Consider the following 27,394-nt stretch of genomic DNA (forward strand, 5'->3'; position numbering starts at 1 on the left):
AACATAGGACACAACACATACTCATGTCTTGACTTGGCTATTGGCTCCGCAGTTCTCTTTCCTCTTCTCGAGTGGGGTGTGGGCACTGACCCATATGGCAGTGACCACTTCCCCACCTCACTCACATACATAGGTAAAGGCCCATGCAGTCTATCTTCCCATAATAGGTTCAATGAAGCACGACCTAACTGGAACACATTTACAGAGACATCCAAACTACACCACACATCCATAGCACACCTACACGTCGATGAAGCCGCACAACTCCTCACGGCGCACATCCTCGACGCCGCCGAAAAGTCCATTCCCCACGCCTCTGGTGCCCCGCGCAACCAGCGGAGGCCGTGGTGGAATGAGGACTGTAGGCGGGCGCGAGAGGCCCAGAACAAGGCGTGGGGTATCCTGCGCAGGTACCCCACGTCGGGTAACCTCATTTTGTTCAAAAGGGCTAAGGCGATGGGAAAACGTGTGCGCCGTGAGGCAAAACGAGAGAGTTGGCACACCTTCTTGACATCCATAAACTCTTACACTGACTCTCGCAAAGTCTGGACACGAATACGCAAACTAAAAGGACAACAGACACACAGCCTGCCCCTGGTCAGTACAACAGGGGACAAACTGGAAGACCAGGCTAACACACTCGCACAACACTTCCAACACGTGTCCAGTTCAGCACACTACACTAGCACTTTCATGAAACACAAACAATTCGCCGAAAAGAAGTCTTTACGTGATAATGATAAGTCAACCTCCTCTTATAACTCGGAGTTTTCACTTCATGAGCTGAGGACCGCTCTGAGCACTTGTAAACCCTCAGCTCCAGGCCCAGACAACATCGCATATACAATGATACAGCACCTACACTCAGACACTCTTCTAACACTCCTCCACCTATATAACAAGATTTGGCTTTCGGGGCACATTCCTCGCTCTTGGAGGGAGGCCATAGTAGTGGCTTTCCTAAAAGAAGGGAAGGACTCTTCCTCTCCTTCTAGTTACCGGCCCATTGCTTTGACAAGTTGCCTGTGCAAGCTCCTCGAGAAGATGATAAACCGCAGGCTCGTGTACTTCCTTGAGTACAACGGTCTTCTCGAGAGCTGCCAGGCAGGCTTCCGGGCAGGGCGATCCACAAATGATCAATTAGTTGCACTGGAATCTTACATAAAGGATGCCTTTATACACAGACAGTACTGCATGACCGTATTTTTTGATATCGAGAAAGCTTATGATACGGCATGGCGTTATGGCATTCTTGCAGACCTAAAATCCTATGGTGTGACAGGTAACATGCTTAATACTCTTTCAAGTTACCTGTCCGAACGAACATTTCGTGTCAGGGTCGGTTCGGCACTTTCAAACGTTCACGTGCAGGAGAATGGCGTGCCTCAAGGTGGCGTATTGAGCTGCACCTTGTTTATAGTTAAGATGAACTCTCTCCGAAAGGCACTGCCGCCAACCATATCCTGCTTGATGTATGTAGATGACGTTCAAATATCTTTCAAATCATGTAACATATCCATTTGTGAACGTCAGGTCCAGCTTGGGGTAAATAAACTTTCTCGCTGGGCAGATGAAAATGGGTTTAAACTTAATCCTTCTAAAAGTACCTGCGTTGTATTCTCAAAAAGGCGGGGCATCCTGCCCGATCCCGACTTAAAACTCTTTGGTGACTCGATTCCAGTAAAAAGAGAGCACAAGTTTTTGGGTGTGGTGTTTGACGAGAAACTCTCTTTCATACCCCACATAAAACGACTCAAACAAAAATGCCTAAAAACAATGAATATTCTAAAAGTCCTGTCTCACCAATCGTACGGTGCAGACAAACAACTCCTGCTTCGACTTTATGCCGCGTTGGTGGGGTCACGGTTGGACTACGGAAGCGTTGTGTATGGGTCAGCCACAAAAACAGCACTTAAAATGCTCGACCCAGTGCTTCACTTGGGGCTTCGCCTGTCTTGTGGGGCATTCCGTACCAGTCCTGTCCACAGTCTTTATGCAGAGTGTGACAAATGGTGCTTAGCGTACCAGCGAACTTATGTTGACCTCCTATATGCCTCCAAAATCTCATCAATGAATAACCATCCCTTTAAACCGGTTTTTAATGATACATCCACAACTAAACTCTTTTTAAACCGCCCATCAATTTCCGTTCCCTTCTCGCAGAGAGTGAGGGACGAGGTGACTATTCATGAGGTCTCCCTCTTAGACACATTCAAATCATCTCACACTGATCTTGTAGCACCATGGCATCTTCGTCCTGTAGCATGTGACTTGTCTTTCGTACAATACAATAAGAACAGGACACCAAGAAGTGGGATTTTGCAGCATTTCATGCATCTGCAGAATAAATACAGGGCTGCAGAGTTTTTCAGCGATGCATCTAAAACGTCCACTGCGGTGTCTTGTGCTGCGCATGGGCCCAATTTTGAAGCATGTAGAACAATGAATGTTAATACAAGTATTTTTACGGCAGAGGCATATGGCATATTTCTAGTTGTAAGTCACATAGTTGAACATCATATTCCTACATCCGTCATTTATACAGATTCGTTGAGCGTCGTCCGTGCATTATCATCCGGAAAGTCATCAAAAAACCATGTCATTAATCTTGTCTTCAGAACGATTATGGTAGCTTATTCTTCAAACCTTGGGGTGACTGTGTGTTGGGTGCCAGGCCACTCTGGCATTGGCGGTAATGAAGTGGCGGATGAAATGGCCGCCAATGCTGCACTCCGAAACACAGTCGACATGTCAACACTACCTTACACAGACCTCAAGCCACACATTAGACAACAACTCCGTAAAACTTGGCAAGCAGACTGGAGCGAACAGACAGACAACAAACTACATGTAATAAAACCACACCTGGGACAATACACTACTGACTCACACAACAGGCACATTGAAGTTACCCTAGCTAGGTTACGGATAGGCCATACGCATGTAACGCACTCCCACCTGCTCACGGGATCTCCAAGACCCCTGTGTAGCAGGTGTGGGGAGGGCCTATCCGTAGTCCACATACTCATACAATGCAAGGCACTTGACACAACACGACACAAACACTTCAGAGAACTCTACAGACAACATATTCCCCTACACCCATCTCTCTTTCTAGGTGACGATGCCATGGTTTCTGTGAAACGCGTTTTTAAATATTTGTCAGATGTTAAGTTTTTAAACCTCATTTCCTATCATGCGTAATCACATCTGGCCCTATACACCAGCCATCACCATTATCTTTATTGATCTTACTATGTCCAGTTTGGACATTTTATACCTACCTTTTGTGGTAATCACTTGTTTTCATTAAATAACTCCTCTGGCGCTCTTTGCCCTCGTTGGCCTTGCGCCATTAAACACCAACCATCATCGTTTGTAGCAAACGCCAAATATGAGCTTTGCGGTTATCTAATTGCTGGTCCGCCGGTGGGTAGATCCGGCGGGAGAGGCGGTAGTGTGTGGTGATATCATTAAATGTGACCAGGCGATCCCTCGCAGACCGCGCCCCGTGATAGGGATAGAGATTAGGCCCTGCCCGGATCGTGAGCCCTCGGGCGTGTTCGTGGGCCGTCTCGTTTCCCTCGAGGCCGGAATGTGCGGGTGCCCAGGTCAAGTGAATTGTCTGGCCTGGGGATATGGGTGGACAGTGTCCCAGAATTTTGAGTGCCACTCGCGATAATCGGCCAGTGGCGAAATTTTGAATTGCAGTCTTTGAATCAGAAATGATTGTCTTGGGGGTGGGATTCCGTATTAAGGCTAAGGCTATGGCCGCCTCTTCCGCCGTTTCTGGGCGGGTGGCTCGTATAGTTGCCGAGTTTAGAAGTCTTTTAGAGAGGTCCGTTATAGCGACTGCGTATGCATCATGGTGCCTGTATTCTGCTGCGTCCACATAGATGGTATTTGGGTTATTGCTGTGTATTTTGTGGAGCGCTTCAGCCCGTTTTTTTCTCCTGGCTATGTGATGTTCGGGGTGCATGTTGCGTGGTAGTGGTTTTATTATTAGCCTTGCGTGGATGTGTGGTGGTATAGGATAGAGGTGTGTGTAGTTTGTGTGGTGTCCAATAGATAACTCTTGGAGTATGTGTCTCCCTGCGGATGATCGTGATAGTCTTTCGTACTGGCTCGTTAAGTGGGCCTCGATAAGTTCGCTGACTCTATTGTGGAGGCCTAAGCCTTCGAGGCGGGCAGTGGATGTGCCGGGGATGAGGCCAAGTGCAAGTTTATACGTTCGCCTAATAAGTACATCGACCCGTTCAATATCTTGCCTAGTCAAGCGAAGGTAAGGGAGAGAGTACATGAGTCGACTTAAAACGAACGCCTGTAGAATGCGGACCTTTTCGTTTTCTTGCACGCCTTGATGACGATTTGTGATTCTTCGAATTAATTTGGCTGTTTGGGTAGCGTTTCTTTCCATTATATTTAGGAACTCTCCATTTTTTCGGTCATTTTGAATGAGTAAACCAAGTACCCGGATGCGCGAGACCTCTGGGATAGGGTGTTCTAGAATGTGTAGCTTGATGTTTGGCTTCTCCGGTTTACGGGTTTGTGGTGATATCAAAAGTAATTCTGACTTAGAAGGCGAGCATGAAAGCCCTGCTTTGGCGGCTTCTTCTACCACTACCTTTATGCCTTGCTGGAGGACTTCCTCGATATGCGCATCACTGCCTCGGTTTGCCCAGAGCGTAATGTCATCAGCGTATAGGCTATGGTAAAGTCCTGGGATTTGGCTAAGTTTTTGTGGTATTGTCAGAATGGCCAGATTAAACAGAAGTGGTGATATGACCGCTCCCTGGGGCGTGCCGCGACCCCCCATGTCGATGACGGGGGTGTTAAGGCCACCTACATGGAGGGCGGCCGTTCTGTCTGTTAGAAAATCTTTAACATAGTTATAAATTCGTTCCCCTGGGTTCACTGACTGTAGGCCTTTAAGAACTGCGTCATGGGTGACATTATCAAAGGCTTTTTTCAGGTCCAGAGTTAGAATTGCAGCAGAGTCGTGAGTGTTTGTACTAGGTTCTATAATATGATGGTGAAGCCTGAGCATGACGTCTTGGGTAGACATGTTTGGCCGGAAGCCCACCATGGTGGGAGGAAATTGATCAGTATCAGTCATGTAATGCATGAGTCGTGCGTGGATGACATGCTCCATGAGCTTACCCAGACATGATGTCAAGGAGATAGGGCGGAGGTGTTCCAATTCAAGGGGTTTATTTGGCTTTGGAATTAGGATTGTTTTGGCATGCTTCCACGATTTGGGTATACTGCCCGTTCGCCAGCATTCATTAATATACTGCGTGAGTGATGCAATTGATTTATCGTCCAGGTTGCGCAATGCTTTATTAGTTATTTGGTCTGGACCAGGGGCTGAGTTTGATCGGAGTTTGGCTAATGCGGCTCTGACTTCAGCTTCTGTAATATCTCGGTCCAGCTCCAGATTGGCTAGTCCCGAGTAGGGTGGTAGTTGCGATTTCGGGGTGGAGGGAAGGTAGATGTCACGTAGTGCATCTAGGAGTTCTGAATCCGATCCTTGGTACTTCTGTATTATCTGGGTTAGGCGACCACTTTGTTCCGTCCTACTGGTACTGGGGTCAATTAGGTGCCTAAGTAGTTGCCACGTCTTCTTAAGGTGTAGGTTGCCCTGCAGCTGGTCACATATCTGGTCCCACTGGCTTTGAGCCAGTTCTGCTGCGTGTTTTTCGATTTCCGTCTGAAGGGCGGTTAGTCGTAGTTTGAGCTTACGATTGAATTTATTCTGTCTCCAGCGTCTTTGAATGCTTTGGAAAGCTTCCCAGAGATGGGCAAGCCTGGAGTCCACTGTTACAGAGGGAATATCTTTATCTATCTGTTTTGTCACGGTTTTGATATCAGATAGAAGCTGCGAGGTCCAGTTATCAATGTCTGTTATGGGGGTCTCTTCTATGAAGCGAAAAAGCTCAGTTCTGGAGACCTAATGATCGAAGTCAAGAGTAGAGAGCAGTCCAACACTCTTTTGAAGCAAACCAAGCTAGCCGACCTTGAGATCACAGTAACTCCCCACCGTACCCTTAACAGCTGCCAGGGTGTCATCTCCGAATCAGAACTGATCAACGAAACAGACTTTGACCTGCTCGAAGGTTTGCGTGAGCAGGGGGTAACCGCTGTGCGACGCATCACCATTAGACGGGACGGAAACGAAATTAAGACGAAGCACATAATACTGACCTTTGATCGATGCACTTTGCCAGAGTACGTAAACGCAGGGTTTCTGCGCTGTAAGACCAGAGTATACATACCAAACCCGCGACGTTGTTTCATCTGCCAGAGGTATGGGCACGGCAGCAATTCGTGCCGAGGAAAACAAACGTGTGCAAAGTGCTCTGAGCAGGACCATTATGCTGACGACTGCAAAAGCACACAACTAAAGTGCAGCAACTCTGGAGGACCCCATGGAGCATACTCTCGCTCTTGCCAGGAGTTTAAGAAAGAAAAAGAAATCATCAACCTAAAAGTGACGCAAAATCTTTCATTTCCAGAAGCCCGTAAGCGTTATGCTCTGCTTCCTTCAGGGAGCTACGCCAGCGCTGCCCGCCGGGGGGTGGGGCGGCGTCTGGTTTCTGCGGCCACTCAGTATAGTGAAACTGACTTGGTGGCGCACCCACCGCTCGAGGAGCTGCCCATGGCAGGCCAAACAACTCGTGCATCGCCAGCAGTGCCCGCAGGCGTCGCACCTGACCAGAATTGCTCTGGGAGTGGCGTTGCTGTCGCTCCTCGACAGACCCCGACCGCCGAAACTGCGGTGGCAATGGATGTGGGTACAGGAGGCGCCTCTTCTGCAGCCATGTCCAACACATCAAAAAAGGTGGTGGCTGAATCTTCTGCCATCCCATCAAACGCGTTGCGGTATGGGCGCCGTAAAACCTCCCTCCCGTCAATGCCCCAAAACCCGGACGAGGACATGGATGTCACGCCATCCTTGCCTGCATCGCAGTCATCTAAAGACCAGCGCGGTAGTTTTGGCCGCGGCAAAAAATCACAAGCTCCCCGAGTCACTGGCCCTGATTCGGGATCAGTGACATAGGGATCTCCATCTAAACAAAACCTATGCTCAGCACCTTTCTTCTAACCTTTTATGGCAGTTCAAAGCATTATCCAATGGAACTGTAGGGGATTAATTAGAAACCTCGATGATGTCTACGAAATCCTTAATAAGTACCATCCAAATATCCTATGCCTACAAGAAACACACTTAAAACCTACACAAACCAACTTTCTCAAACAATACTCGGTATTCAGGAGAGACAGGGACTGCTACACTCACTCCTCTGGTGGTGTAGCGATTGTCTTGCAAAAGTCTGTCCCCTGCTCACCTCTTCAGTTGCTCACTGCCCTCGAAGCTGTGGCAGTCCGAGCAATCCTCTTTAATAGGTTAATAACAGTTTGCTCTTTATACGTTCCCCCGGATTACCGTCTATCGAGCTCAGAATTCGAGTCCCTCATAGATGAGCTCCCAGAGCCCTTCTTATTGGTAGGCGACTTTAATGCTCAAAGTGAACTCTGGGGGTCTCAACGGACAGATGCCCGGGGCCGCTTGCTAGAAAAGTTTTTATTTTCTTCCGGAGCTTGTCTACTCAATAAAAAACAGCCGACATACTACAACACTACACACAACACATACTCACTCATAGACCTGGCAATCGGCTCTTCTGTCCTCTTTCCATCTGTTGAATGGGGAGTTGACAGTAATCCTTATGGGAGCGACCACTTCCCAGTCATCCTGAAAAGCATTGACAAAATCCCTAACAGCTTCAACTCCTATAAAAGGTTTAGGGAATCTGCTGCAGATTGGCTGAAATTTAAACAACTATCTCAGCTTTCATACACATCTTTAAGCCATTTGGGCATTGATGAAGCCTGTGAACTGATTACGGCCCATATACTTCATGCCGCTGAGTGCTCAATTCCACAAACATCTGGTGCCACACCTAACGCTAGGAGGCCGTGGTGGAATGACGAGTGTCGGCATGCACGGAAGGCGCAAAATAAGGCATGGGGTGTCCTCCGCAGGTATCCCACTTCTGAAAACCTAATTTCCTTCAAACGCGCGAAAGCACAAGGAAGGCGCATTCGCCAGCAAGCCAAAAGGGAGAGCTGGCGCTCTTTTGTGACTTCTATCAATTCATACACAGATACAGGCAAAGTATGGAATAGAATTAAAAAGCTTAATGGACAAAAAACACACAGCCTACCCTTGGTTAGCAGTGCGGGCGACACCCTGGAGGACCAGGCCAACGCACTTGCAAAACACTTTCAATATATTTCGAGCTCTACTCACTACACGAATACTTTTTTACGACACAAATCATCCATGGAGAAAAAACCGATTAGAGATAACAGAACATCCGATGAACCACACAACTCGGATTTTTCTTCAACAGAGCTTTTGGTTGCCCTAGGAACATGTAAGGCTTCAGCACCAGGGGCAGATAGGATATCATATGCAATGATACAACATCTACTCACAGAAACTCTCCAAACACTTTTGCACTTTTTCAATAAAATTTGGGCGGCAGGATACTTTCCGAGAGCTTGGAGAGAAGCTGTTGTAGTTGCCGTACTGAAAGAAGGGAAAGATGCCTCACTACCTGCCAGTTACCGACCAATAGCTTTAACAAGTTGCTTGGGAAAGCTTTTTGAAAAAATAGTAAATAAGAGGCTAATGTATTTTCTTGAATATAACGGCATCCTGGACAGTTGTCAGGCGGGTTTTCGATCAGGTCAAAGCACAACTGACCAGCTGGTAGCCTTCGAGTCATATGTCAAAGATGCTTTCATCCACAAACAGCACTGTCTTTCTGTTTTCTTTGACATAGAAAAAGCATATGACACAACTTGGCGCCACGGCATACTGCTTGATCTCAAGGCTTTCGGTGTGTCTGGGCGTATGTTAAACATTATTGAAAGTTATTTGTCACAGCGAATGTTTAGGGTAAGAATAGGGACAGTTGTATCCAGAACGTACATACAAGAAAATGGTGTTCCCCAAGGTGGAGTATTAAGCTGTACTCTATTTGTAGTTAAAATGAATTCGCTTGGAAAATCCTTGCCACCCACAATCTCCTACTCACTGTATGTTGATGATGTTCATATTAGCTTTAGGTCTTCCAACCTGTCCATCTGTGAAAGGCAAATACAGTTAGGTGTAAGCAGGCTCCGGAAATGGACAGAGGAAAATGGTTTTAAACTGAATCCTCAGAAAAGTACATGTGTTTTATTCACAAGACAGCGTGGAATCCATCCGGAACCTGACATTACGCTCAACGGAGAACGGATTCCCGTCAAAAAAGAACACAAGTTTTTAGGTGTTATACTTGACGAAAAGCTAACATTCATACGGCACATAAAAACACTCAAACAGAAATGCCTAAACACCATAAACATTTTAAAATTTTTGTCGCATCAGTCTTACGGTGCTGATAAAGATTGCCTTTTACGCCTCTTTATCAGTTTAGTTAGGTCCCGTATAGACTACGGAAGCGTAGCATACGGGTCTGCATCAAAACTGCCCTAAACATGTTGGACCCAGTGCTACATTTGGGCCTTCGCCTTGCCTCGGGAGCCTTCAGGACAAGTCCAATTCAAAGTCTCTATGTAGAATGTGACCACTGGTGCCTAGAGCACCAGCGTGCTTATACAGCACTGCTCTATGCTACTAGGACAATGTCTGTGAAGAATCACCCGTGCAGTTCATTTCTGAATGACGTCTCATCTGCCCACTTGTATTTAGCGCGCCCTTCGATCCTTGCCCCTTTATCCTTACGTGTCAAAGGCCTTGCAGAGGAAATAGGGGTGTCTTTCGATGAGGGCATGAAGACTTCCATCGCCGACGAAGTCCCGCCTTGGGAAATGTCAACGATTCGTTGCGACACATCCTTTAAACGCATTGATAAGCGCCGTGCACCTCGTGAGCTGATCTTCCAGCATTTTTTACAACTACAACACACATATCCATACACCTTATTTTACACGGATGCCTCCAAGTGTGCTTCCGCTGTGTCGTGTGCTGCACATGGCCCGGATTTCGCCAGCACGAGGACCTTGAACAAAAATACCAGTATCTTTACAGCAGAAGCTTATGGAATTTTAATCACAGTGGAGCACATTACACAGAACAAAATACAAGAATCAGTTATCTAAACAGACTCCTTAAGTGTCGTTACGGCACTAGGTTCCTTTAAACCTACAAAAAATGTTGTCCTAAATCACCTTTTTAAAGCTCTCGTGACTGCTCATAAATTACAACTAAAAATACTTGTTTGTTGGATCCCTGGACACAGTGGCATTCTAGGCAATGAAATTGCCGACCAGAACGCCACTTTGGCGGCCCTCCATAGTGGTGTTGACGTCGCGGAAATCCCTTACCTCGATCTGAAGCCAGTGATCCGAAGGGGAATCCGTAAACGCTGGCAGGACACGTGGGACACACACACAGAAAACAAGCTCCACTCAATAAAACCCCACCTAGGAAGATACACAACAGAAAAACAAAACAGATTCATTGAAGTATCGATTTGCAGACTACGCATCGGCCACACTTACGCTACGCACGCATATCTTTTAAATGGCACACCCCCACCGGTTTGTGATAAGTGTGGGGACCGGCTCTCCGTCCTCCATGTGTTAATTGAGTGCGCATCGTGCAATGAGGCCAGAAAACGGCATTTCCCTAAAATCTATACTTTCAACATTCCGCTACACCCGTCACTGTTCTTAGGAGATGAACCTATGTTCACAAACAAGTCTCTTTTAAGTTATCTTGCAGATGTCAAGTTTTTAAAGCTCATTTCGTACAGTGCGTGACCTCAGAGCCTACAAGCATTGAGCAAAGCCTTCATGTTTTCATTGTTCGCACGAGGGGCCCGCTGCCGTAGCATGCTCTTCGGCTCGAGCTACAGTCGCGTTCCATTCACAATCCCTTTCATCCGCCATTATGAACATCTCCATTTTTTAGTCTACGGGCCCTCTACACCCATATATACAGTATTTTAGGATATATCATACTCATTTCATACATATTTTAAGCTCAAACCTGACTATTGACGGACCACTTAACATAGTTTTGGCGCTCTTTGGTCCTAGTTACCCTTGCGCCAATAAACACAAACATACATACATACAGGACCCACACACCTCAACGTCGCTCACTACCCCATTGCATTTCCTCCTGGGAGGCCTGGGCTGCCCACCTCGGCAAGACGACCTCTTCGTGGACAAGTCTCCCTCAGCACCTGCTCACCATCAGGTCGTTTGATCTCAAACTCCTAGAGCGCGGACCCGGATATGGGTCGTATTAATAAACGTTTACTCTCTCTCTCTCTCTCAAGAGAAATGTGGTTCTTTCCATGCAACCGGAGTCCCAACTGCTTCGACCGTGTCGGGTTTGGCGCAGTCGAACAGACGTCGGCATTATAACGCGAGCTTCGATTCTCGCAACGGGCAGCGTTTTAAATGCAGAGCATTTCTTAGCCTCGCCCACGGAGCAAGATATAAAGAGGAGCGCCGACTGTGGCCCAGAAAAATTCTTTTGCTCGGGCCGATAATGTCCACGCACCGCCGGCCGCCCAGCTTTCCCTTTGCTCTCTTCCTCCTTCGTTTGCCCTCTCGTCGCTGTGCCTCTGTACACAGCTCTTCCCTTCTTCGCTCTCCCCAGAGGCGTCGTTTCTTTCGCAATGACGCCTGTCGTATGCCAGTCCTACTATGCAGGAGGAATGTCTGCACGCGCGGAATTTAAACACCCGTGCGCAGCCGGAATAGACGGCGCAGGTAATCGCACGCCACCGCATACATGGCGATTGCTTATTCCCTATCGGGGGGCGTTTATTCTGACATTATGAAGACCCGCTAAAAATATTTTACTAACCCAGCAGATGTAAGACGCAACTGAACGACGACGACTTTAGAATCACCAAAGAATGAGCAAGAGTAATATGAAACGCCACAACATGCAGTCTAGCGTGATTCTGCTTACGACAAACCAATGCAGCGCAAAAATTACCCTCTGTTTTTGGCCTGCTCTCCGGCCGCCTGCTTAATTATTTATGCCGCTTCTGCGCACGAACAATGCTTACAAAGGTCGCCTGGAGTCTCCATCGGCAAACGGCAATGAGACACACATTTCTGTGCCAATAACTGAATTGGACGGCTGCCCTGTTGTAATAAGTGTACAAAAACACTGTCATCTTGATAAGGCACCCAAGAATATCAAACGCAACCTTCATTGTAACCACGGTGTAAGAATATTTCCATACCGCAACTTACCGCCCGATGTTCACTGTCGCTCTACGGTCGTGTTATCTCGTCGATAACGCCGTGGACTCCAAATAAAATGCTACGATTTGTATGGCTGCAATTTTGGGCCTACGAGAGTTCCCGGCGTTTTTTTTTTTCTTTAAGCGGCTGACCAGCAAAATAACCGGCTGGTCAAACCTTTTCTTTTGGCGAGTCATCACCTCAGAGATATAGGGTCCGGACGAATTCAAATATCGCGAAATGAAGGCTTGTGAAAAGACCGCACTGTCAGGGCCTCGATCTTGAGCAGATTGCTACGTCGCGGGCAGTCGCGGGTGATGTTATCGCGTTTCTGTTATTTTCTGATGAGCGTGTGAGTGCCGGTCCGTGTTCTAGGCACACTCTGTTTTGGACGTAAGTTGGAGAACGGCGAGAAAGCTGAGGCAACTTTTATAATCGCTAGTGATCACAACCAGTTGCTCCTTTCGCCTTTTGTAAAACCTGTTAAAACACAGCCGAATTGGTGTTCACAAATTTACAAACGGAGTCACATTTTCGGCAAGCACTGCGCAAAAGGTAGTGTTTGTATAGCAGCCATATGTCTATATGTGCGCCCTACATTTTGTTTTCCCGCCATGCAAACCAATCCTTAACGCATCTTTGCCGTGCCGTACGACCACTCAATTCCTTCGGGTTCGGGTTACCCAGGAGGTGCTGTTGAACAAGTTAATCAAGCCGTGCGAAGGAGGAGCGCAATGAACGAGAAGCGGCGCCAACGCAGGCCCAAAGCGCTCCGTGCCCAAAACTACCGTCGCCGAAGCAGACGACAAAAGCCGACGGAATGCGTTCCGCCACCCGCCGGCGCACGGGGAACGCCGGCCGCTTAGCCGCCAGACCATTCGCTGCGCCATCTACATTGCGCTCCGCGAGTGGTGGACATTAAGAGTCCGCAGGAGAGAGCGAAGTCGGCGCTCCTGTTTATCTTGCTCCGTGGCCTCGCCTGTTCCTGCGTCGGACCATAGAGTTTCATACTAATATATACTAGAGGGAAATCTGGCGCTGCATTCGCGGGCCGCCTAAGGTCCCTAATTTTAGGGACCTTAGGGCCGCCGTGGGCGGCGCCATCGCAGCTAGCGACGTTCCTCGCCTCCTTGGCTTGGTTAGCCATATGGCTTCTTTTTCGTCTTGAAGCCAAAAGGGGTAACATTGTTTTTTTGTTCATCTACCCTGAAGCTTCTAAATAATCCCTGACAAATAGATCTTTCTGAAGCTTTAATTTTATAATAACAGAACAAATTCAAATGATCTTCTGCAGTAATATTGTAGCATTTTCGCAGCCAAAGCCAACTTTTCAGCCTGTTCGTGAGCCATGCCAAGGACAAGTGGAACGTGCCTGCCCGGTACATGACGGCACGCTCGCTGAAGCGCGGCTGCCCTAGACAGTGGCGCCAGATTTCCCTCTAGTATATATTAGTATGAAACTCTATGCGTCGGACAGTGTCAACAGTTTTGCGTCCGCAGCAGGTGCGCCTCTCCTTCCCTCCTCTCTCTGAACAGCAGCTGGCGCGCGCATGCGTCGTAGTCAGCCCGTTCGCTCCGTCGCGGTCTCGGCCTAACAGGTGCGTGATAGCAGCGCGGTGGGTCGTGGAAGGGCGCGCGCTGCTTGCGCATGCGCGCTCTCCCCCCCGTACTGCTCTCCCTCTACTGCGGGCGCTGCAAATATAGCGGCTAGCGGTCGCTCGTGCTTCAGTCACTGCGTTGCTCCTTCCTTCCTTGGTTGACGCTCGCTCCCACGTTTACTCGTGTCTGCTACTCCAGCATCACGGAAGAAGCGATGGGAGCAACACTGCCTTCAACCAGTACTGAGGCCCCAATGCTCTGCATTTACTCGTGTTCCCCTCGCGGGAAGGCGCGGGAATTTTTCTCTTGCAGCGCTTCACGCGCCATCGCTTATCATGATCATCGTTTTGTAGCTGACCTGTGCGCTTTCGCGGCGGTCGCCATCAGTGGGGCAAAGAAGAGCCCGCCTTCGAAAGGGTCGGGTTAGACCTAATCGGAGGATTGAACTTCGGTCGACCGCGCACGTGGGAAGCCAGTCAGCATCGCGAAGTCTTTGACGAAGCCCTAACAACTCGGCGCTCTTCAAGTAGCTTTTGTAACGGTGCAAATACGTCGCCTGCGGTGAGCTGTCCTTTTGAAGACATCGGCCGCTCAGTTTGGTTGACGTCTTTGAACAGTGCGGCGACAGCTTCGAAGCCATTGTGGCGGCATAACGCTGGCGCTGCGCGGTTGTTTGGGATTTTCTATGGGATTTTCTATGCAGCCGTAGTAAATTCCTGTTGTTGGACCGCGCCTTTTTCTTGGCATCGGGCCAGAATCATGGCGACGAATACAGTTCGACCTTTTCCTCGTGAATCGCTCGGTGGTTTCTGCGTGGTTCCCCCTGGAATTAGCGAGTGCGCAGACAAGTATCAAACAACGTTGGTCACGCCGCGTGCAGTGAAATTAGCGGAAAAAAAGTATTGCGGGATTCAAACACCCGATTCACCCGTTCGGCAGCTCACTGGCCAGAGTATTGTACCTCTGAGCCATTGTCAAAGCTTCGACCCCCTCCCCTTGTCATGGAGGTTGTTTTTCGAACAGATGCGGGAACATTTTTCTGAGTATGCGTGTACGATGTTTGGGCGCGTGGCAGATATACTCAAGTGGTCAAAATTGATGCCTCGCCCTCCACTCCTACGACCCTCGTCCTGGCCCATTTGTAACGTCTCCCGCATAAAAACCCGCAGTTTTTACATTGTTAGCTGTATTTGGTAGAGTTTTCGTGTCGGCATGCCCGAAAACGATTGGTCGTACTCTCGGCGCACAGGCGGCCTTGGCGGGCGGTGAGCGCGAGTATACGGCAGCTGCACCCTGTCGCCTTGCCAGACAGGTGTGGCGCAAGCGGGGCAGAATATTGTCACGTAGCCAAGGGCGACCCCGGCTTCTTCAAACAACAAAAAGTTTATTGGTGCGAACTTGCGCTCTGCTATGAACTCAAAACAATACACAAACGGTGAAGGAGTAGCCAACAAAGTTATTTGCTTTGGTGAGTGTCAGCGAATCGAATGCTGCGGCGTCCGCACTGCGAGCATTTATATTTCGGCGTGATTGCTTCTACAACCGTCGAATTGCACGGAGAACACTGTAGATCACGGAAGATTATTCTACTTGAGTATCGATTCTACTTGAGGCCAAAGCACTCACCCTGTCAAGCGAGAGAACCCGTGCGGCATAAGGTAAAGCGCGCGCTTCGCCTGGAACCCAGATTGCACAGCCGGGCGCGGGCGGACGACAAACACGCGAGTAAACGATGCACAGTTTGCGGCAATATGTTCATTTTTTATCAAGCGGTATCCCGAGTAGCACTCATGAACTGGTTTGCTCGACACGGCGCTTACGTGCACCAGTTCTGGTACGAAAAAATGCCCCTAGTAAAACCCCTCTCGGACCAAGCTGTTGGCCCCCGTCGGTAGCTTCGCCTCTGAAGGCCGCTCGTATTGCACGCGTGGCAGCGAAATTTCCTTTCTCGCATCGCGCTCCCAATTTCTGCACAATTCCGCCTACATATCAACGATTTTCTGTACTTCGCAACGGTTTTCATGTATATACAAGGCTTTTGCATTATAAGAACACATTCTCTGTATCGCCCTCTCTCTCTCTCTCTCTCTTTTGGCTCTCGCGCACACACGCGCACGCATAACCTTTTCTCGTGGGAGTTGGCCCCTCTGCCATCGGCGAGGGGCGAGTTCGTTTCGTAAAGTGTCCTTACGAAGCCCCACCCGGTTGAACGCGCTGCAATATGCACGACTCACTTCAACCCTCTGCACGAGTCGGCAGTCTGACAGCGGCGGCACCGGGGAATATAGGCTGTTCCGGCCAAGTTCACGCTGTGCAGCTTGTAGGTACGCGACTTGCCTAAACGCGCGCACACAAAAAAGAAGCGTCGCTATTATTCGGAAGCCGCTGTGCTGCTGGGCGGAACCAAGGATGAAAACCGAAAAAGCGCATACACTGGGGGGCGTGTGAGTGGTGGGCGTTTCTCGCTGTCGAGCACCGCCCTCTTTATTTGCCGTTTACGCTACCCGAAGACTGTAGCTTTGACTGTTGCACCGAAATACTGGCGGATGATTAATGTGCGCCGCGTGTAGGTGACGCCGTCCTTGTTTGGGAGGATTTGAGTACTTGTAACGGGGCGTGCGCCTTCGCGGCCAGTGCGAGAACTTGGAGGTTGTGTGACTTTTTTTCAGCTCATCTCCCTTTTTTTACACGCGAAGCTGTTGAACAAATCGCTGCTGTGTGCTGTCTCCAGTTAAAAAAACAAGACAATGCCGAGCGCGCCTGTGTGCGTGCCTCGCGGCGACCGCCCAGCGTCCCTAGCGCACGCTTGTCAAGCCAAGCATACCCACTTAGGAAGATTGGCCGAAAACAAAAACTCCAGCGTTCGCCGTAATCGTGCCAACACTTGCTCGGAACGAGAAAGATACGCCCCTCCAAGGAAGTGTGCAGTGATTATCACTTCGAGAAAAAAGAAGGCAGCTCACACGTATAGCAACAAAGATGGAGTGTAGGTTATTACGGCAGCGAAGAAGAAGCAAATCGGCTGCAATCGCGGACTTAAACCTTCGTGATGGTCGTGAACTGTGCGCACAGCTTCGCTACCTTCAAGTATTACGCATTAGGGAGGGCTTTCATTAATTTTTCTTGCGAACTATTTCCTGCCGCCCTCCTCCCGCCTTAGCCCTCTCTCTCTCGCACAATGGGCGCAATACAGGGCTGCTCAATTCGATTCAATTGCCCGCGTTCGCAGTGCGTGCGCGCCACCTTCTGGGACCTTTTGTCTCCAGTTTTCTTCAAACAACACGAGGAGGCATCCTTCGTTTTAGGATATATTTTTGTCTCGCCTGTCTCGGACACTGTGTGTCACAGAAGATGTTAATGTCTCGATTTTGGCACATCATGCCCGCCAGGAAAATCGCGTAAATCAGAGAGAAAATCGGAGCTATTCCCGGAGCTCTCCTGAAGCGGCGCTTCGGCCGGTGTTCTTCCTGTCCAAGCGCTCGCCCATCAGCGTTCGTCCCATTATGAGCGCACGGATTAGCTGGAGGGGGACGTGAAGGTGCAATGAGGTATCACGCGCTCGCTGGTGACATTCTCGTTGAGCAAGTGGGGGATTTCCACAAGGACTTCTCAGGGCTCGGTGCGACCTGACTGCTTGATTGATTGATTGATTGATTGATTGATTGATTGATTGATTGATTGATTGATTGATTGATTGATTGATTGGTTGATTGATTGATTGATTGGTTGGCTGATTGATTGATTGTAGGGTTTAACGCGCCGACGCAACGCAGGCGCGCCGTAGTGGAAGGCTCCGGATTAATTTTGAGCGACCTGACTGCTTTGCTCGTTCGTCGAATGGCTTGGGTTGATGTGACGGTAAGATGCGCACGACGCGGGAGGGATGCGGACAACCCCGCTTTGGCCTGCTGAAGTAAAACTCGCGGCTTTCTTTTTAAACGGCAACAGTGAAACTGTTACCTTTCGATGTCACGCCAGAATGCATTGGAGGAAAGCCAATTTGATGTAAAGCTTCGAAAAACGACGACGACGATGATGATTATGATGTTAAGCGAAGGCACGTCGAGCGCCTCAAAAAGAAAAGAAAAGGCTCCCGTGTTCTGAATCGCACCTGGGTCCGACGCCTATCGGATTGCGTCATTCCGACACGGCGTAAGCAGTTGGGATTTTTTTCTTGGACTCAGATTGCGCGGGCAAAGGAAGCTTCATGACTTAACCATCTTCCTCTTACGAAAGGGGCTTTGACTTTTTTTATTTTTGCTGTGTGGGGTTTGAGGCACCGAAGCTACACCTGCACGATGAGACCACCTGCAGGGAACCTTTGACGTGCGCCGAAATCTTGACACACGGGCGTTTCCGATTCTCGCCTCTGCTAGAAAGGCACCACCGCGGCCGGGAACCCGCGTCCTGGGGCTCAGCAGCAAACGCCTTAGCCACTGAGCCGTGTTTCATTCAGCTAATCAGCTAGGAGGTGTGCTTCATGTGGGTGCAGCGTACACGGCGCTGCTTGACGACAAGAGGATGAGACGGTGCGCAAACTTGGAACACGTGCTCTCGCTGTGGTCCACTTTCGGCGCAATTTCACCCAGCGCGATTGCAGATGAGGCAACAACGACTGTATTTCTCAATCGCAGAGAATAATTACGAACGTGTTTCGTTTCGTGCACTCCTTGGACTCCGCCCAGCTGCGCTTGTCATTGTTCTTCACAAAGTGGCAGAGCAGTGTCCAGAAAGTCGTATTTCGAAGACCCTTGCTATGTCCTGGGCCACTGCCATTTTTTGTGTGTTTCGATGCGCATAGAGGGGCATGTAGATGAAGGTTGAGTCACTTTTGAGCTAAGCGGCGATCGTGTTAAGGCTTAAAGAACGAAAAATAAAATTAAAGCAGTTTGACTCGACGCGAAAGCTGCGAAGTGCGGATGAGTGATTCGTCAGAGGGGCTGTGGCGCCCTCTCTTGGCTAGTTTACGTACCAGCCCTGCGTTGATGCCGAAAGTAGCCGAGAGAGGGCGCCGCAGCCTCAGAAAAGGCCTATACAGATACACTGCATTGAGTTTTCATGAATTAAGCGTTAACTGGTGCATTAATTCAATGCTTTTTCCGTTCATCTTAAATGTCGAGCCTCCGTGGCAACGACGCAGCGCAAGGATCACTCCCAACACTTTGCGTACCAGCAATTAACGTAAACGCGAGGGACCCGGAAAGCGGTGACCTTTTCGACGCCTCTGTTCGGGTACGCGAAGACGCGTCACTGCAACGGTGACCCCGGACGAGCCGCGACGACAAGCCGGGGCCCTAGGGCGCGCAAGAAAGACTCCCAGCCCCTGGCTGCGCGCTCGCGGCTTTGCGACGGCGCGCTCACCAGAACACATCTTGGGGAACAGCGCGAACTAACAGGGACACAATAAGAAAGAAGTGGACAGGACTAGCGCTGACTTTCAACTCGATTTATTGGACAAGACGTAACTACTTATACATACACCGAATCCTCCTCCCCCTTAATCGAGTTGAAAGTCAGCGCTAGTCCTGTCCATTTCTTTCTTATTGTGTCCCTGTTAGTTCGCGCTGTCCCCCAGGTGCAAGTACACCAACTCGCCCAACTCACCACCCTGTCACCAGAATACGCCAGCCCGGACAGGTCGTCATCAGCGCGGCCGCTCTGCGTCTAATGACGGCTGCGCGAGACACGTGCACTACTCGCGCGGATTAACATTCGCCGTGTGCCCAGCGCAGAGTCGGTGTGCGGGATGCGCTGCCGACCGCATTAGCGCAAATCGCGTGCCCCCCAGTGGCTATTCCACCCACCCCGTCACCGGTAGCAAAGATGCCAGCCCAGTGACGTTGCATTAATTCTGCGCATATTTTGGAACTGGATAGGTTGCTATGAAGGCGTCGTACAAGTTGAACCATTTTTTTTTTCCAAGGTTTCAAGGCTTATTCAATAAATGTTTGGTTTACAAAATGCGTTAGTTATGTTAGTACAGAGGGAGGTGCCGAAGTAAAAACTGTCAGGGGGGCCTGCTGGCTGTAAATTCTCATGGCAAATTTATTATAATGGCGGAACGGAATGCACGCAAAGTAATTGAAACCATTATCATATCAGGGTCAGGCGACGTAAAATCAATTCTTTTTCCATAATCACATTTCATATTTTTGCGCGAGTTTGAGGCACAAAATTTAGAAAGTATACAATAGCAGACGAATAGTCAAGGAATGCAGATCAAAATGTATAGTCCGATTGGGAACATGAAGAAATGAGGATCAGGTGATGTACGACAACTCGTAGTTGACAAAGTGGAGAGAGAAGGCCAGCGAGTGCACCTTGGGACGTTCCGAGGGCGAGAGCCGTTGCGGAGAAAATGCTCGGCCACGCTGGGCCCGCGTTACTTCAGTGGCGGCCCCAAAGAAGTTGTGTTTTTAAAGCGAAGCTTTATGCGGCCAGGCGGAATGAAAGTAATAGTGATCCGTACGCGGACATGGATAGGATCACTGTCCGGGCGTGTAAGAGAGAGGAGCCTTAACGGCGCGCAGAAGTCAGCCTATAGTAGCCGAGAGCTTTGCTATCCACTGCATACACGGAGATGGCAAGGCGATGAGTGAAGGCGCGAATCACACATGAACAGAGTAACAGCCGCAGGTAAAACAAAAACACTGACGCACAGAGCGTGCGAACGGGCAAGCTAGTACAGAGGGCAACAGCCTTGTCTATGACACAGGTTCTTATCTTGCCTCGGCCGAAAAACATTTGAAAAAACTATTGTGAAGAAAACATTTGCAGAAAACCTTATGTTTGGACCTCAACGTTTTTTGTGACAAGCTTGAGTCGGCAGTTTTGAGAGGTAACCAGTCAAAGTTGAACTCAGTGTTATAGACGAGGGTGTTTTGCACTGTACTCATTGCATTGGGTACGGACTCAAGATTGGCGAGCTTTTTTAACCTTGAAGTGCTCAGGCCTTTTCTCCTGGTATTGCAATTAGGGCTGGGCGTCAGTTAAAACTTTTAATCCTTTTAAGGCTAATTAATCGATTAATAGGTTGCATTGGTTTAAAAAGAAATGACAAAATTGTTATTTTAAAATTGAATATCGTCACGCACGGTAATCGTAGGCGGCGTCCATTAACCGTGGTTTACTTTCGCCATAGTTGGCTTATAGGACAGGAATGAATGAATGAAACAAATCTTTATTAAAACAACAAAGCGGTGGGAGCTCCCACTCGCCGCTTCTTGTGGTATGTATATTTGTATTTGGAGTAGCCATTTTCCCGTCTCTCTTAGATATCCTCTTGCGGTTTTAATCAGTGCAAAATCCCCGAGCATTCTTGTATCGTTTTGCGTTGTGCAGTAAGGCGGGTTATTTGAACACGAATATGATCCTCTACATGCTTGCGCATAATTTAGCCATGACGCACTTGTTTTGTTTCTCTCACGTGACTTAAACCGATTTACCAATTAAAAGTATTAATCGCAGCTAAGGCGTTAATGGATTAATCGAAAACTTATTCGATCAATATCGTCCTTCAATTTCGTTCTCCCCATTATTCGTTGTTTTTACCTCCCTCTTTTTTTGTCTTCTTTCGCCTCCCTATGTTCAGCCCCGTCTGAAGTAGCGAGCCTAACTTATTCAGCATTCATTAAAGCGCTCTCCCTCGTTCTCTTGTACTCATTCCGCGCGTACAAACTGAACGCCGTGAGTCGTTAGTCGAGGGAGGCGTTAAAGAGAATTTCTCCAACGTCATTGGCCACTGCTCGCTGGTAGACGTTTCAGGAGTTGATCATTCCACAACCCCGAACGATGGGCTACAGGGTCCCTTGTCGGACGGAGGCAAGCAGGTTCATTGGACCACAAGGGGTGCTCTTGTTCGTTGCTTACCAACGCCGTGCAGCTGCAGCGGTACCGATAGCGATGAAATTTACCGGGCAACACTCACACTCCGCAAAATTCTGCACGCCGAAGACACTAAGCCGGGACGACCATTTTGAGACCACCATGGGCATAATGTAATGCAATGGAACAATGGAACGCAATCTTTGCTCATTATGGGCAACGGGGAGGAATCACGGGGAAGAAAATGACGCTAGCATTGCGATAACTAGGAGGCGCGTTATCAATACGAAGACTAGCGCGTCGCCAAACGTACATTATTTTCGAAGCTCGCAGGAGTGCCTTGCGGCCTTTTCGCCTCTCGTGTGGACGTGGAACGACCCCGTTACGGGAAGGCTGTTCTTCTCTTTCGCACCTCCATTAGATATTCGATGCTAGCGGTTCGGGGAGCTTATTTCGTGATGGCCTGGCATCAGCACGCCGGAATAAACGTCTTACGACCTCCTTCCCTGATCTCCTGCGTCGGCAGGGCGGGGGAGAAAGCTAGCCGAGGAGGTTGCCGGGTAATTACGTCATAAAAAGTGGGATGGCCACGACGACATCGTTGGCTGTTTGGGTGGTTCAGGGAATCCCGAGTATGACGAGATCCTGAGCATATGCGCGCTTTTATTAACTCTTCTCTTTCTGCTTGTTCTTTTCCTTTCCTTCTTCTATTTATTGAAGAGGCCTCGCTTCATGTTCCGTGTAATGAGGTTATTCCAGCGCAGATGACCCATTGCGTGGTTCGTTCAATTCTCCTATATGACTGGTCATTTGCGCCTCACAACCTTCTTTTTTTTTTGCTATTCTGTCGGGGTCTGTTTCATCGTTGGGGTCGTGCACGGAGTCCGAGCCTCTCCGCCGGGAGTTCGGGAAGGAATTAAGTGCGATCAGTAGCCGAAAAGATGGCGTCGACAAGAGTAGAGCGGCTGTAAAGTTAGGCAACCCTGAGATGCGCCTTCGTATGGGGCATGGAACTGTGCTGCTGCGTCGCCGACCTGTGACATATTCCTCGGCGAAAATAATCGAGGTTTATTACGCGCGATCGGTCTTGTGTTGTTTCGAATACCATAGTGCTCGTTGGAGTACTAGTTTTTTAGTAGGGCAACACAGTGCATACCAAGAGGTGGGTCTATAGAAGAAGGGGAAGGACACTAATCCGGTGCGGGGATGAAATACAGAACTTGGGGGTAAACTGTGGACTCGAGCAGCGCAGGGCAGGAGGTCGATGGGAGAGGCCTTCGTCCTTCAGTGGACCTCAGTAGGCTGATGATGATGATGATGATTCTTATGCGCCGATCAATAGGCTACTCTTTGAGCGAGTGTTTCTCTCTCTGCGCATTCGGAGGCGGCATCGTCGAACGTGGCGCGGTCACTCATGTCGTTATTCACGATTCTGCAGGAGACGGAGTTCCTGGACATCTCCAGCATCCGGGACACGCGGACGGGAAAGTACGCCAGAACGCCAAAGGTGAGTCGGCACCAATCGGATTGCCGCTGTTCCGCGACCGCGGCCGCTTTTCGCGGCGTGGTGCAGGGCACGCGCCATCGTCTGAGGAACTCATGCTCTTGGGTAGCTAGCTGGCCCAGTTCGATGCGGCCCTGCGGAGGTCGCGCGAAACCCGCTGTTGCGGTGTCACTGAGCGCCGACGTTTTCTTGCAGTTCACGATGGAAGTTCACCGCGAGGCCACCTAGCAAATCTGCAGCATTGTTCGTTCCTGAATCTATTATAAAGAGTGCTAGCCCGAAGAACGCGTCAGCGGGCGTCTTCCTCATGGTACTGGCGATGCTCCGGATGCATCAAAGCGGCAGACACATGTGCCTCGCAGCGATCCGGTTTATGACTGGCCGGTTTATGGCTGACTAGCATGCAGGCTGGATGCGCGCGGGAGGAACCGATGCGGGAGTTGCCTGCTGGCGGCAAGGCCGGTTTGCGGAGGCAGAGACGCACGCGCAGACGCGTCGTTTGTCGCTCGCGTGTTTCGCACTGTTGTGGTTTCGCATCTGCGCGTTCCATCGGCCAGCGCTTACATAAATGCTGGCGCATGCCTCCAGCCTATTTGACGGACTTCTCGTCCTCTCTGCTTTCCCTGCTGGCGTCCCTTAATTTTGTGGCAGACAGGGAGATGTGTTCACGATATGCTAATAGAACGGCGTGGAAAAGTGCAAAAGCAGTCATTGCAGAGACTGTCCTCAATAGTATCTACCTATCTTCAATAGTACCGCAATATTGCCTGAAAATAACGGGGTAAATGATTGATGCTCCCGAAATAGCAAAGAAAGAAGACGCGTGTGTAAGCGTGCCTTCTGCCGCGCAATCGGCGAAAAAAATACCCTATCTAGACAGTGTGCAAGCACATGGCGGTAGCGATGTCGTGGCGCATTTGTTGTCTTGTTGTCGCGTGTTCTTTATTCCCTATATTTCTGCTGTATTTATATGCCAGATATCACTGTAAATCAGCGCCTGTGCGTCACACCTCCCTATTGGCCTTGTTTCTTGTGTGCTCTGTGAATTCAATGCTTAGCCTCTGAACCACCGCTCCGGGTCGGAATGGGAATTTGAACTAAGTTCGAGAATAGTTTGCTTTTACGAGTGGATATATTTTCCCCAAACACTTGAACCCCGAATACTTCACCCTGTGAGATTTGTTTTTTTTTGTTTTTTTGTGAAGCGAGGCCATGGAGGCCAATTTCACAAAGGCGTTCAAACTTTGCATGAACGCATGTATACATGTAGGTATATGTCATTGTGACGCTCCGTAGCGGTGCAGGACTCGGTGCCCAGAACGCGGAGTTGTCGTCAAAATAATTATTCCAGAAACTTTTCTGCTTGCGAGTGGATAAAAGTTGAAAACTTTCTTCTGTGCAGAGCTGGGGCGCAGACTGGCATTGCGGATGGTTGGTGGAGAGTAAAGGTGTTTTTTTTTTCTTTTTACATTTTCCTCCCTTTAAAAAGGAAATACGTCCTCTTTTGCATAAAACAGCATTTAAGTTCCGTCTCGCTTCGCCGTACTCTGAATCGCAGAGCCAGTCCCGAAGTTTAAATCGGGTGATAGTCCGAACTCTTCGGGACTGGGCGCATACTATCGACGAGTAGTTCGCACGAATTGCGAAATGGCCGCCGTTCTCTGTACAGTCGGTTTTTCTTTTTGCACCGTTTATTCCAGTAGACGGGTTCTCCCCGGCAGAGAAATCGAACCCCGCCGATCACGCTTCTCTCGCTTCGGGCCCCAGGATATCAATCAGCGAAGTTTTGGTGGCGGCAGCGCCTGCGGCGCCTGCGATGACGTCATTGGGGATTATTTTTTACCGTTACCTTCGACCGAGTAATCCACCACCCCGTTGCTGCCGCGCCGCGCGGTTTTCTGCCTGTCTTTCGTTTATGATTTTTTCCCCACACTTCCCGCTGAAAACTTTGCAGAGAAGACTTTAAACGACAATCACAATACCTGGCGCTGCGTTGGGCCTTTTCAGTTCTTGTCGTGGAACGTCCCCATTTTTATTTTTGTTTTCCCTATTTTATGTTAGGAGATCACAATGTTTTCGTCATTGGTAGTCTGAGGTTCCGGAACTTAGTGTTACGCACCAGAAAGCAGCTGGCGATGTATTTGTCACTCTGTGCGGCGACCAGAATTCCGTTGTGTTTGCGGCTCTGGTGGGGCTGTTTTCAGGCAGGTTTTGTATACGTTTACGTGCACCCTCAGCTTCTCTACTGTAGTTGTTGTTCTTTTGTTTGTGTGGGGGAAGAGGAAACCGGGGTGTAGGACGGTATTTCGGCCTTAATGCTCCGGCCAAATAAAGATACGGAACACGAGTAACATTTAAATGAAAGAAATGTGTCATTTTTTTTTTAGATTCTTTACACCGCGTTGCTTTACGGATTCGGAATACCGGGGATTCAATGTTTGTTACAACTCTAAACGTCACTGATGATAGCGAAGAGCGAAAAATAAATAACCGTTTGACGCATCTATGTAATGACAGCAACGGCATGGAAGATATGTAAATGCGCGTGCGCTTGCTTTTGGTGTGACGTTGGCTTGCAACTGTCGGGAACACGACAGACAGGCGAGCCGAGACACGTCCGAGCGCTATGCCGTGCACCCCAAAACTGGGCCCCGTTTAGTTCTACGCTCGTGGCGTTCGTGGCATGCTTGCCTTCCTCCATGCTGCTTGCGCACTGGCGGCGCGCAGCCCGCACTCATCGCTTGTCGCTCAGCCCCAGCGCCATCGCTCTTGCAGCGCCCGGCTGCGGCGCCTGCACACAACCATAGGTCTGGCGTGAACGCGGACAGTTCTGACGTTTAGGTACCCGAAACTCCAGAACGGTATCGCTGAAGTTGAGCTGCTTCGTAAAATGGTCACGTGATGACCATAGGCAGAAGGTCGCAAAATAAGCGTTCTAACTAGGAAAATGAGTTCAAAGCGCGTGCACGGTACGAAGCTGCTTGCAAGAGTTCGCCGTTAGGGTTAAATGAAACACAATGTTTAAGGAAATTCTAGGCCTTGCCTATTACCGGCCTGCAGTTTATTACGCCAGCGCGACGTGGCGGCGGCGGCGGCGGCTTGCTGCCTTCGCGGGCATGTTAAGAAACGCCGCGACACCACCTGCGCGAGTGAATGACAAACACAAAACGGAGTGTGAAGCGATTGAAGGGCCGGGTAAGCGGCGGAAGAGAGTGGAATGGGAAGGAGCAACGAACCGAGGAGCGAGCCGCAGCCCGTGGCGCCGCTCAGGCGACCAAAGGTGATCACTGAGACGGGAAGAGCACAGAGTACGCTGTTGGGATGTGGCTTTATGTGGGCGTGCCAGGAACGTAAAGTTTCGGGCTTCTGAAGCCACCGCAAAGTTTGCCTCAGGTTCTCGAGCAAGAGAGATGCCATGCTAACGCATTCTTAAACTTCCATCAATAGATTGTGCATTGCTATTTCCCCCTAAAGTCTAAATATGGCGTCTTTTACGTGTTCCGTTAAAATTTCTTGAAACGAACACGTAAATTTTTTCATGTTTTCCTTGAAGTTCACTGGTTCATTTAAAGTACACCGCGCCCGTAGTCTCCGAACTGAAAGAACTGTAAACGAAAAAAAAAAAAAAAAGGACCGATTGCGCTTCACAAAGGACTCCACCCTTTCTATCCAGCCGGATTAGAGAACTTACGAACTTCTATCCAGCCAGATAGAAGTTCTTCAGCGCCTCTTTTAATCTCACTAGCAGTTTAAAGTATGTTGCCCCACTGCTCCCTTTCAAGGTTGCCAGCATTCCTTTTGGCGAGACACGTACGGCCGGTGGGTCTAAATATTCCGATCTAAGAGTTCTAGGGTGCTATCAGCAAACCGTTTCGAGTTTAGGCGTTTTTAGTTATGCCCTTTCATTTGGGACGGAGAAGATATGCCCGACGAAAATCGGTTGTCTGTCTCTTTGTCTCCGCCTTCACTACCTATAGGCGGCTCATTCGACACCGTCTTTAGTGACCTCTGTGAAGCGTTGTTGCATAACCTGAGAATCGTCGACGTCGTCGCGGCCTGGGTGCGCTACGGCGCCTTCCTCCTGCAGATGGCGTCGGCTAATGTGTCCCCCGCTGATGGCCAGGGTAGAGTGTCCATGCACGAAACTCCAGCCGCGGTTGTAGTTCCGAGTACCGGCGA

The 27,394-nt window shown here is 49.3% G+C and overlaps 1 protein-coding gene across 1 annotated transcript in view; it reads left to right on the forward strand.

The window, feature by feature from the left end:
- The window catches only part of Plc21c (Phospholipase C at 21C), a 494,941-nt gene that overhangs the window by 282,247 nt on the left and 185,300 nt on the right, over positions 1–27,394 (forward strand). Inside the window, exon 3 of the mRNA XM_077694702.1 lies at positions 23,150–23,218. Within this exon, the coding sequence (XP_077550828.1) occupies positions 23,150–23,218 (69 nt within the window). The remainder of the gene's footprint in view (positions 1–23,149; positions 23,219–27,394) is intronic.

The sequence above is a fragment of the Haemaphysalis longicornis genome, unplaced genomic scaffold (assembly GCF_048455015.1).
Source record: "Haemaphysalis longicornis isolate Haplotype H1 unplaced genomic scaffold, Haemaphysalis longicornis Haplotype H1 scaffold_13, whole genome shotgun sequence".
Lineage (NCBI taxonomy): Eukaryota > Metazoa > Arthropoda > Arachnida > Ixodida > Ixodidae > Haemaphysalis > Haemaphysalis longicornis.